The sequence below is a fragment of the Phalangium opilio genome, unplaced genomic scaffold, assembly GCF_054372755.1.
Source record: "Phalangium opilio isolate 3A_F unplaced genomic scaffold, DU_Popi_V2 ptg000230l_1, whole genome shotgun sequence".
Lineage (NCBI taxonomy): Eukaryota > Metazoa > Arthropoda > Arachnida > Opiliones > Phalangiidae > Phalangium > Phalangium opilio.
In genome coordinates, this window is record NW_028324221.1 from 1,728,831 (window position 1) to 1,739,642 (window position 10,812).

The following is a 10,812-nucleotide window of genomic DNA, read 5'->3' on the forward strand; positions in this document are numbered from 1 at the left end:
ATAATGCATGGCGGTGTCGTTTTTATCCCTATGGTTTTTTACATTTTCCTCGTTGTAGGGGTGACAACTCCCTAATATGCATCCGTAAATTTTGTGGGGGGAGAGATGTACATAATGTGCGTAGATAGAATCCCCCTCGAATTCATTCAGAAGTAATTTAGTGAGTATTTAAAGGGTGACAAGCAGCAAAATAAAAAAAACTGAGATTTTGTGCCTAAAATATATACTTTTATTACATTCAGAATACATTTTATAGTCGCAAAATTGCAAAAACCAAAATTGGCAAAATTTAAAGTCTGACAAATTTCTGGGGGGCTCTATGCGCCAGCGATTAGAGACATTGGAGATTCTCGTTCCGATTTCCCGTGCTTACTGCCTTGAGCGCGTGACTATAGAGGGCGACAGGGCGTTGATGGGTCACGGGTGCGAAGCGCGCTCTCGAGTGGGCGAAACATATGGTTTTCTACGCGCCAAAAATAGTTTTAAGCCACGCCCCTAAATTGAAAATTTGAATTTCGCCGGGAATTTTTTGTGTAAAAACGGTGTTTTGTAATTCTTTTTGTGAAAAAACGACTGAATATTGTAACATGGCTGCCAGATTCCTGGAGGTTCACCTCCTTGGGTCTGGCAGGGTGTTATGCCTCCATGTTACATTCTCCTCCTCCGATCTATTACTGCTATTTTTGAGTTAGTCAGTCGAGAATCCGCTCTTGGAGAGAGCAGTCAATTTTGGTTTAAGTTAAGATAGTCAAAGTTAGGCTATAACGGGTTTATCCCTTTTTTGTATTAACTGTATAATAAAAGTTATAGAAGAATTACATTCTTCTAGTTGGATATTTAAAGTAAGTTGTCTTTAATTCTTTTTATGGCCCTCGGGAGCTTTCTCCCTTAGTTTAATTATTCTACGGAGGGTTACATAAAGTGGCGCCCGAACAGGGACCCCGACTAGGCCTCGGTCAGTCCCGTATAAACTGTTTATCATTGTCGGTTAGGATATCCGCCCCCATGTGGCTCTAAGCCTTGGCTTCCACATTGGTAAATAGTTTAAATTTTGTAAAGATAATTGTACTGAATTAAATCTAAATTAATCAGGAATAAATTAAACACTCAATTAAGAAATAAAATTATCTTTGTAATAAATATAATGAATTGAGATGACTTACTTGTAATTTTTAACTTAACTTGACTCTTGTAACTTAACTTGTGGTTTGATTATTGTAAAACTGAACTTAATTAATGGCTTATTCGGACGATAAACAAACTTGGAGGTCGCCTCGACCATCCGAGGATGAGGACGACGATCTAATACTAAAGAAAAGGGAAGAAAAATCAAAAGAAAATCTGGTTACACCCGCGGAAGACGATGGCGACTTGCTAGCACCGCCTGAATTTGATGATACTTTGGAGGACTTTAACCGGAAGCTTCGTATTGAGGAAGAGAGAGACGAAGAAGATTCAAAAAAGAGGACTGCAGCCTCTTCAGAACCTAACTTCTCTCCTTACTTGTTATTCCCTCATAAGAGTATTCCTGCCCCTAAGGAATGTTTAACTCCCTCTAATTTCCCTCCTCAAACTGGGATTAATTCCCTTGATCCTCCTAAATCAGAGACCACAATTGTTAAGCCTAAAATTAGTTTTGCTAATGTCTTAGTAGGTAACTTAAGGATCCCTTTTTCAATACCATCAGAAAAGGATCCAATAGATAAGGAGATTGTAGAGAATATTAGGGACGCAGTTTCCGCGGCCCCTATTACTGATGAACAACGTCATCAACTAGAAATCCTTTTATTGAAATTCCCTGAGTTGTTTTCTGATAAAGTAGGAAGAACAGGACTAGTCTTCCACGAGATTCACACGGGTAATAGTCCGCCCATCAAATCTCAACCTTATCGTGTTAATGACCAGAAAAGGAAAATAATAGAACAACATGTAAGGGACATGTTAGATGACGGGATAATTAGATCCTCAGTATCTCCTTGGGCTTCGCCCGTAGTTTTAGTTGATCAAACAAAACGGGGTAAACCCTATAGGTTTTGTATTGATTACAGAAAACTAAATCAAGTTACCATCAAGGACCCTTATCCTTTGCCTAATATAGAGGACATGTTAGCTAGGGTTGGAAGACCTAAGTACATTACAACCCTTGACCTTAAATCAGGGTATTGGCAGGTGGAAATGCACCCTAAGAGCAGAGAAAAAACTGCCTTCGTGACTCATATGGGAAAGTACGAATTTAATGTACTCCCTTTTGGGCTATGTAACGCCCCTAGCTCCTTTCAGCGTTTAATTGACGAGATCTTTAGGGACGCAGATTACTTCCAATTAATAGACTATTTAGACGATTTAATCTCGCTTAGCGAAGATTCGGACCAACACTTAACGTGTTTAGAATATGTCCTTAATAGATTAAAGGAAGCGGGTCTCACCCTACAGTTAAAGAAATGTCGTTTCGCTCAGAAAGAAGCTACCATATTTGGTCACATTGTAAATGAAAAAGGGGTGCACATAGATCCTTCTAAGATAGAAGCCATTCAGAAATTCCCTCCTCCTAAAAATATTAAGGAAGTTCAGAGATTTTTAGGGATGGCAGGTTGGCATAACCGTTTTATTAATCACTACTCTCAAATAGTAGCACCCATTAATAAACTCAAAAGGAAGGATCAAAAATTTAATTGGGGTTTCGAACAGCAACAAGCGTTCGAAAAAATTAAGCAAGCCATTTGTAAGGCTCACCCCTTAGCTTCCTTTAGAAGGGATTCCCCGTGCATCCTCACTACTGATGCTAGTGACGCAGGGTTAGGTGCCCTTCTTTCCCAAATTCAGGATAATATAGAAGTCCCTATAGCTTATGCTAGCACAGGGTTAAAAGATGCCGAAACTAGGTACTCTACTAGCGAGAAAGAGTGTTTAGCCATATGTTGGGCAGTTAAAAAGTTTAGGCCCTTTCTAGAAGGTCGTAAATTCACGGTCCTTACTGACCATCAAGCTCCACAATGGTTGTTTAAAGGGAAAATGAAAACTGCGAGGCATACTTTTTTATTGTATTGGTTTTGAAATTCTACGTATTCAAAAACCTTAAAAAAAAAGTCTCAGAATTTTAGATTGTAAAAAAATATTTATAAAACACTTCATAAAACCTGAACGATAAATTTCTTCGGAGGAAAAATTTCTACTTGGCGCTTATTTTTGATTTCGTTACGCGACCAATGAGCTGGTGCCATGCCTCGTGACGCTTAACTGACCAATGAGTGAAAATCGTGGATTTTAAAGATGGGGTCGGGCTTAGAAACTCGAACAGCGAGAGTCGCGACGAGAAACTAAGTTGGCCTGGGTTAGTGTACTGTGATTTTCGGAATTCGTAGAACTCCTTCAACTTTAGCCATTTAAAATCTCTTGTAATTTCCAAGGATATAATCTTAATTAGTATGAAATTTTCTTTTAAAATTTTACTTAGTTTAAATATACATTCAAATAGTTTAGTAATTCCGTTTGTTTATAAATTTGCGTCGGCTAAGCCTTTGTATGTGGGATAAACAAACAGTCAGAAGGCATCGTTTAGAACATTTTACTTAGTTTAAATATACATTCAAATAGGTTAGTTATTCCGTTTGTTTATAAATTTGCGTCGGCTAAGCTTTTGTAATGAAGTGTATGGTATGTGGGATAAACAATCAGAAAGCATCGTTTAGAAAATGCGGTATAGTCATACATCGGTTTCCAAATGACCGAACTGAAATCATAAGTTGGCTTACTGCCATTGGCAAACCTGAAAATACTTTAGTGGCGAATGGCGACGGCGTGTGCTCAAATCATTTTTTAGATTCGGATTATCGTTGTTTACCATTACCAAATTCCAATCAAAGGCCACTTTTGAAGAAAAATGCTATTCCAACTTTGCAACCTATTCCGCCTAGAATTTTTAACGATAATGCTGATGGAGCTTCGGCTAACCCAATTTTCGTAAGTCAACATTTTGATTCTTTAGCGAATGATTTGAAAATTTCCATCAACTACAAACCTTACCTAATACAAACATCTTTTAAATGTTTAGAATGCCTCGCACATTTCGATAGATACTATAAACTATGCATCTACTTCATCTGAAACTGATCTTGCAGAAAATTTGACAACTGATATTGATATAGCGGAACATTTCACAACTGAAATTGATATTGATATAGTGGAACATTTGACAATTGATGAAAGTCAAGATTGGGAAGGCAATTTATTAGCCTCTACACCAAAAACTGATATTCCTTTAGCGAGACCAAGTTCTTCTTTAGACCATACTTATTCTCGTGATAGTGATTCGGGGGTATGTGAAAGCTTACTCTATGTAATAAATAGATTAACATGAAATTTGTTTAGGGCTCTCGGCCTTCATCTAGATTGAATAAAAATATTTTTCATCAAGAAACGCATATTAGTCACAAGAAAGTTCAAGTTCAAGTGAATTCAAAAACAAAAGCAACTGAAACTAGTAAACTTGATTTTGAGAACTAAATATTTAGAAGTGGGAAAGATAATTGTTTAATTTTTAGGTAGAATAAAGACCAGAGATATAGGAGTTCAATGCGGTTTGGGGACTCGCACGTCAACACCTGTCAACCTAAGTCCTGAATTTTCAATGGAGGTTGAAGAAGCAGTTGTTGAAGATGTACCAGATCCGGATGATCCGACATTTGACCCTGACATGACCGCCGCATCATCAATAGATATGTCGTTTTGTTCAGAAAAGGCTGAAAAGTAAGTACACCGTGGGAAATGTCATTTTATAAATTTGACTTTTTGGCCATGACATTTCACTCAAGTTCACGTGGAAGGGTTTTTATAATGAAACTTTCTCTTATAGCATAGGGGCACAGTCTCCTAATGAAGAAAAAAAATATATAGTCTTTGAATCTTGCCTGCTTCTACTTTTTCACGTTTGTTTTCAATGTCAACAATCAGTAATTAAACTAGACAAAATTGTTTGTGGGACAGCTCTCACGATAAAAACTAAATGTGTAAATGGACATAATTGCGTGTGGGATAGTCAACCCAGGTTAGGGAAGACCTTTTGGGGAAACATAATTCTTGCGTCAGTCCTTTTCTACATGGGAAATCTTCCCCACAAATTTATATCCACTATGAAGAAAGCTGGAATTGAAATTTTCGTTGACAGAACTTATTTTTACTATCAGCGTATTTTTGTGTCTATTACGCAAAAGGTAAATAATTTTAAATTTCCATACTACAAAGCTTAAAACTAGGTCTTTTTTAGATCTGGAGAAAAGAACAAACGCTCCTATTAGAAGACTACAAAAGTTCAGAAGTGGCAATTTGTGGTGATGGCAGAGCCGATTCTCCTGGTCACACTGCCAAATATGGCACATACACATTTATGGACGGAGATCGCCGTAAAATATTACATTTCGAATTAGTTCAGGTATATTAGTCTTTTCCTGACTGAATTTAAAAAGCTAATGTCCTACAAACATTCTCTTTAGTCAACTGAAGTCAAGAATTCTTTTGCCATGGAACTTGAAGGGCTAAAAAGAGGTCTTTTGTACCTCGTTGAAAGTGGTATAAAAATGAAATGTCTTATCACTGATAGACATGTATCAATTCAGAAATTCATGCGTGAAAATTATACGGAAATTAATCATTACTTTGATAATTGGCACGTTGCAAAAGGTCGGTTGCAATGCTAATAAAATGGCTGTAAGAGTACTAACGTTTATGGTTTTTTAGGTATCCAAAAGAAATTGATAGCTCTGTCAAAACAAGAGAAATGTGAAATTGTAGCCCCTTGGATACCTTCCATAGTCAATCATGTTTATTGGTGCGCTGCCACCATTAAAATTCCAGGAAAAATTACAGACAAATGGACCTCCCTTGTGAATCACATTGCAAATCAACACCAAAACCACAAAGGCTCATACAAAAAGTGCGCCCATGGTGCTTTGTTAGATCATGATGAGAGAGTATGGATTGCAAAAAGTAAGATAACAAGTCATTAGCCTTCTTCAAATAAGAAACTGATCCATCAGCTGTCATTTCGCAGACTCAGAAGTTCATTCCAAACTATCAGCCCTTGTAAAATCTCCCCTTACGTTGAAAAGTATCGAAAAATTATCTCCCAAGTGGCAAACATCTTCAGTGGAGGCTTTTCATAGTGTGTTATTGTCTAAATGCCCAAAGAGGCTTCACTTCTTCTATGACAGCATGCTTGGACGGTAGGCACGTGACATTCTTAAATATGGTTTAATGGTAAAATATTTGAGTTTATTCAGCACTATACTTGCTATTTTGCATTACAATGAAAATGGAGCTAAGGACCAAGACCTTACAAATTTAAACGAGCCGCAATGGAAAGTTGTATATTCAAAAGCCAAAAAAGGCAAGCCCGTTGCTAAACCAGTTTTGGCTCAGAGTACTTATAGTAAGAACAAATTTTGCAGCATGATAAAATTATCTTTAATAATAATAATTCTATTCCTGAAGATTATATAGACAAACTTTTAGAAGAAACTGTAACCACCTTTTCAACCGCAACAACGATTGCCAGCTTAATTCCACCTAGTCTATCACCTGGCACTTTGTCACAAAAACACTCTGAAGGTGTGGTTAAAACCGATATTATCGAACAACACAAAAGCCGCTTTGCCAAATAAGATATTAAAAAACTTGACAAAAATTGTTTTAGTGGCACAAATTCTTCATTATCCTTATAAATAACCAAATGTCATTTTCGCTGTGAAATCACTTTAATTAAAATTTAACATTGTTATAAACATACATAAGTCTCAATTTATAAATTATTTTACATTTTACACATTTATTCATTGTAGTTTTTAAAACCGACATATACATCATCAGGAAATTCTTGCCGTATTTTATTGACCACACAGCTCGGAAGAACCTTTCTCGTGTGCCAAGGAAGTTTACGCCAAATGGCACTTACAAATTGTCTATAAGCAATGTATCTAAAACGGCTGAGAAAGTTAATTGGAAGCTATTATTTTTACTTTCAAATTCACATCAGATGATTTCAAAATGAAACAAACCTATAGGGAGCTAACAACTGGCTAGGGGGAAGAGATAGTCTGACGTCACGCAGCCCCTCTCTGGTTGGCATTTTTGCGCGTAGAATACGGTTTCCAACCGTTAGGGAGGATGAAACTCCAGTAAGAGATAGAAGGGCGGGACGTTTCTGGGTCAGAACTGTTAGCTCCCTATGGGTCAAGAAGCTGAAACATCACCCCCCCCCCCAACGTTTCAACTCTAAGCCTATTAAAATCGTATCTTTTTCCCACCTATGTAATTCCAAAATGTTTCGTTGAGGAAATAACATTTCTTTCGAACATAATAACCCCATTAAAAACAAACCTAAAGCCCAAAGAAATTATATTCCACCGAGAGCACACTATATCATTGACCTATAGTTTCCAAAAGCTAATAATCTTAGATAAAATTTATTTATGCAGGAGTAAATATTTACCTTGGAGAATAATCATGTTCTTCGTTTGTTTCAGCAACATATCGAACTATGGCTGTATCCAGCACATAATAATCCAGGCATACGCGATGGAAAAATTCATGTAACGTTGCACAAACGTTGTCACCAAGCTTCGCTTGGATTCTTGCAACTTCTTTGCAACATAAGCTCTCTCTCCCCGTCTCCATTGCTTTACATTCACCACACGTGCACCTGTAAATAAGTTTAGTTCATGTTCATAAACCCTAGAAAACTGACCCTAACAAACATAACATAGCAGCAAGTACAGCCTTCTGGCTATAGTGTTAAGCCTTGGTAAGAAATGTCAAACAAAAAACTTACCAATCTGTGTTTCCAATTCGATTTTCATTTATATCAATATTTACTTCCACATCATTTCCTTCGTCGTTAAATTGACCGACGTAATCTTGCAATAAAGGCTCAAAAGCATAGGCTTCTGGCATTTGTTGCTCTTCTTCTTCTTCTAACATTTTCTAAGCAGAGCAGATAGCAGAAACAAGGGAGAAACGCGAGTTTTTTCCAGATTTACTTCTAACGAGTAGTATTGAGTTCTGATTGGTCGCGAGGTGACGATAGTGCTCATTGGTCGCGTACCGAATTCAATTTTGAAATGCATTAGACCCATAGATTTTTGTAGCAGACGAAAGTTTGTCTTTTAAAAAGGTTTTTTTAAGCATTTTCAAGGTTTTAAAAAAATTTCTAAAAATTTCAATATTAGTTTTTCATATCATAGAATCAAAAAATACCAAAATCTAAAATTCTTTAAGGCAGCTTTCTTTTATCCTTTAATATTAGGGAACCAAATTCTCGGCTAGTTAAATGGGCAATGTACCTCCAGACCTTTGATTTTACTATCAAACATAAGAAAGGAGTAGAAAACGTAGTCGCAGACGCTTTGTCGAGGGCCCCGATTAACGTTTTGAGCATAAACTTTAGTTCTTCTACTTCTAATTCTAATAGTAAATTGGATCCAACTAGTAGTAGTACTAGTCAAAATTCTACCGGTAGTAGTAATAGTAAAACATCCTCTAGTGACTCTGTTGAAGGGCGGGTACGTCCCCCAGGTCCTAGAGCCTTATATTCAGTCTTCACGTTGAATGACGTAAGAAAATCTCAGAGGGAAGATCCATTCGCTTCCCCGATAATTAATTCCTTGCAAGGACCTAACCCAGTTAGGAATAAAATGTTTGAAATAAAAAATGATCTTCTTTATAGAAGACCTTGTAGGAATCATCCGGAAAAGATTTATTTACCGCCTCGTTTAAGGCTAGAAGCCATGAGGTTATTACATGACCACCCATTATCCGCTCATAGAAGCAAAGATAAGACCCTGAGTAAAGTAACTTATAGATATTGGTGGCCCTCTATAATAAGTGACGTCCAGGATTATGTTCGAGGTTGTTCTTTATGCCAACAGTTTAAGGCTAGAAATAGGAAAAAGCCAGGGCTAATGCAACCCACAGAAATAACAAGTCCTTGGGACCAAATTAGTGTCGACATAATGGGACCATTCCCTTCAAGTAGACACCACTATAAGTATTTAATAGTTTTTGTCGATTACATGACTAAATTCGTGGAAATGATTCCACTAAAAACCATTACTGCTAAGACATGTGTACAGGCTTTCAAGTCTATTATCACCAGGTGGGGAGCTCCTAAAGCCATTCTCAGTGATAGAGGGGTTCAATTTACTTCGAAACTTTGGCTGCAAACGTGCAGAGCTTTTAGAATAAATCCAAAGTTTACCACCCCCTATACCCCTAAGGGAAATCCCACTGAACGAGTCAATAGAGTAATCGGTGAATTAATATCATTCTACGTAGGGAATCACCATGATGGATGGGATCAATCCCTTGACCTTCTTCAGTTCGCAATAAATTCCGCACCCCATGATACGACTGGAAGATCCCCTTTCTTCTTGAACTTAGGGCGGGTGCCACGTCTCCCTTGGGATTTAGATATTGAAGAACCCATTCAGGACAATGATGACCCTAGTCGTAGTAAGGCCTCTAAAGTTCTTAAGGAACAATTAGCATTCAGTAATGAATTGTCTAAGTTAGCTAAAGCACACCAAAAGAAGTATTATGACCTTCGTCATGACCCTCTAGAATTTGAGGTTGGAACTTTAGTTTGGATGGAAACACATCCTTTATCTAGTACGACTGGTCAGCTTATGAAAAAGCTTAGTCCTAAATGGGCAGGTCCCTTTAAAATCATAGCAAAACATTCTCCCGTTGTCTACGAGTTAGAAGACGCTAACTCAGGGCAAAATATAGGGAAGGTTAACTAAGAGCATTTGAAGCTCTACTGGACTAACGTACGTATTGAAGAACCCATTCAGGACAATGATGACCCTAGTCGTAGTAAGGCCTCTAAAGTTCTTAAGGAACAATTAGCATTCAGTAATGAATTGTCTAAGTTAGCTAAAGCACACCAAAAGAAGTATTATGACCTTCGTCATGACCCTCTAGAATTTGAGGTTGGAACTTTAGTTTGGATGGAAACACATCCTTTATCTAGTACGACTGGTCAGCTTATGAAAAAGCTTAGTCCTAAATGGGCAGGTCCCTTTAAAATCATAGCAAAACATTCTCCCGTTGTCTACGAGTTAGAAGACGCTAACTCAGGGCAAAATATAGGGAAAGTTAACTAAGAGCATTTGAAGCTCTACTGGACTAACGTAGCTGTCTTCGATAACGCCGGCAATGCCCCCACTTCTCAATCAAACGTTGCGGATGATCCCGAGTCAAGTCCCTCAACGAACGGTGGTACCGCGGCCCACCCTCTTACGGCGACTTCCTCTACCACGTCATCCGATTCATCTTCTACGTCACCGTCACTTCCGGACGGTCAGGAAGTCGATCAACCGATCATTCCTGATATTCCAGATGTCCCTCAAGCCTCGACATCAAGTACAGTAGAAGATCAAGCAGCGGATCAACCAATCCCGCCTACAGATTCTGATAGTGAACCGGGCATGGCCCTTTTTGAAGACCCTCCTCTCCTCCTTTTTAACTATCATGATATGAGGGCTTTTCAGCTCGATCATCCCTCTAACGATAGCCCGCCTTCTGCGGCAGGGGAGGCTTCCCCGTCTGATCGTGAATCAGTCGTGGAAAATAAGCTACATACGTCAACATCCAGTTTTTCAGAAGAAATTCGAACACCGGAAGACAAATCAACGTCTTCTGAACAATCAGTCATGGAACCGGTGTTACAGCATTCTCCCTCGTCTGGTTTTTCGGAGGAAATAGTACCTCCTGAACCGATTTCTATTCCTTCGGAGGAAATATCTAACCCTGAACAGACAC

The 10,812-nt window shown here is 38.1% G+C and overlaps 2 protein-coding genes across 2 annotated transcripts; one reads left to right on the forward strand and one right to left on the reverse strand.

The window, feature by feature from the left end:
• The first annotated feature begins 3,009 nt into the window (after positions 1–3,009).
• LOC149613979 (uncharacterized) lies at positions 3,010–6,785 on the forward strand. The gene is made up of 11 exons (XM_089858021.1): positions 3,010–3,960; positions 4,052–4,315; positions 4,369–4,480; positions 4,542–4,746; positions 4,853–5,210; positions 5,264–5,428; positions 5,490–5,676; positions 5,734–5,982; positions 6,047–6,218; positions 6,276–6,424; positions 6,487–6,785. The coding sequence occupies exons 1-11, from the start codon at positions 3,643–3,645 to the stop codon at positions 6,654–6,656; spliced, it is 2,349 nt and encodes a 782-aa protein (XP_089714147.1). The 5' UTR covers positions 3,010–3,642; the 3' UTR covers positions 6,657–6,785.
• LOC149613980 (P2X purinoceptor 7-like) lies at positions 6,731–8,278 on the reverse strand. Its single transcript, XM_089858022.1, has 3 exons — positions 7,823–8,278; positions 7,484–7,693; positions 6,731–6,977 (listed from the first exon to the last, which is right to left on the reverse strand). The coding sequence occupies exons 1-3, from the start codon at positions 7,969–7,971 to the stop codon at positions 6,821–6,823; spliced, it is 516 nt and encodes a 171-aa protein (XP_089714148.1). The 5' UTR covers positions 7,972–8,278; the 3' UTR covers positions 6,731–6,820.
• Between the last annotated feature and the right edge of the window lie 2,534 nt (positions 8,279–10,812).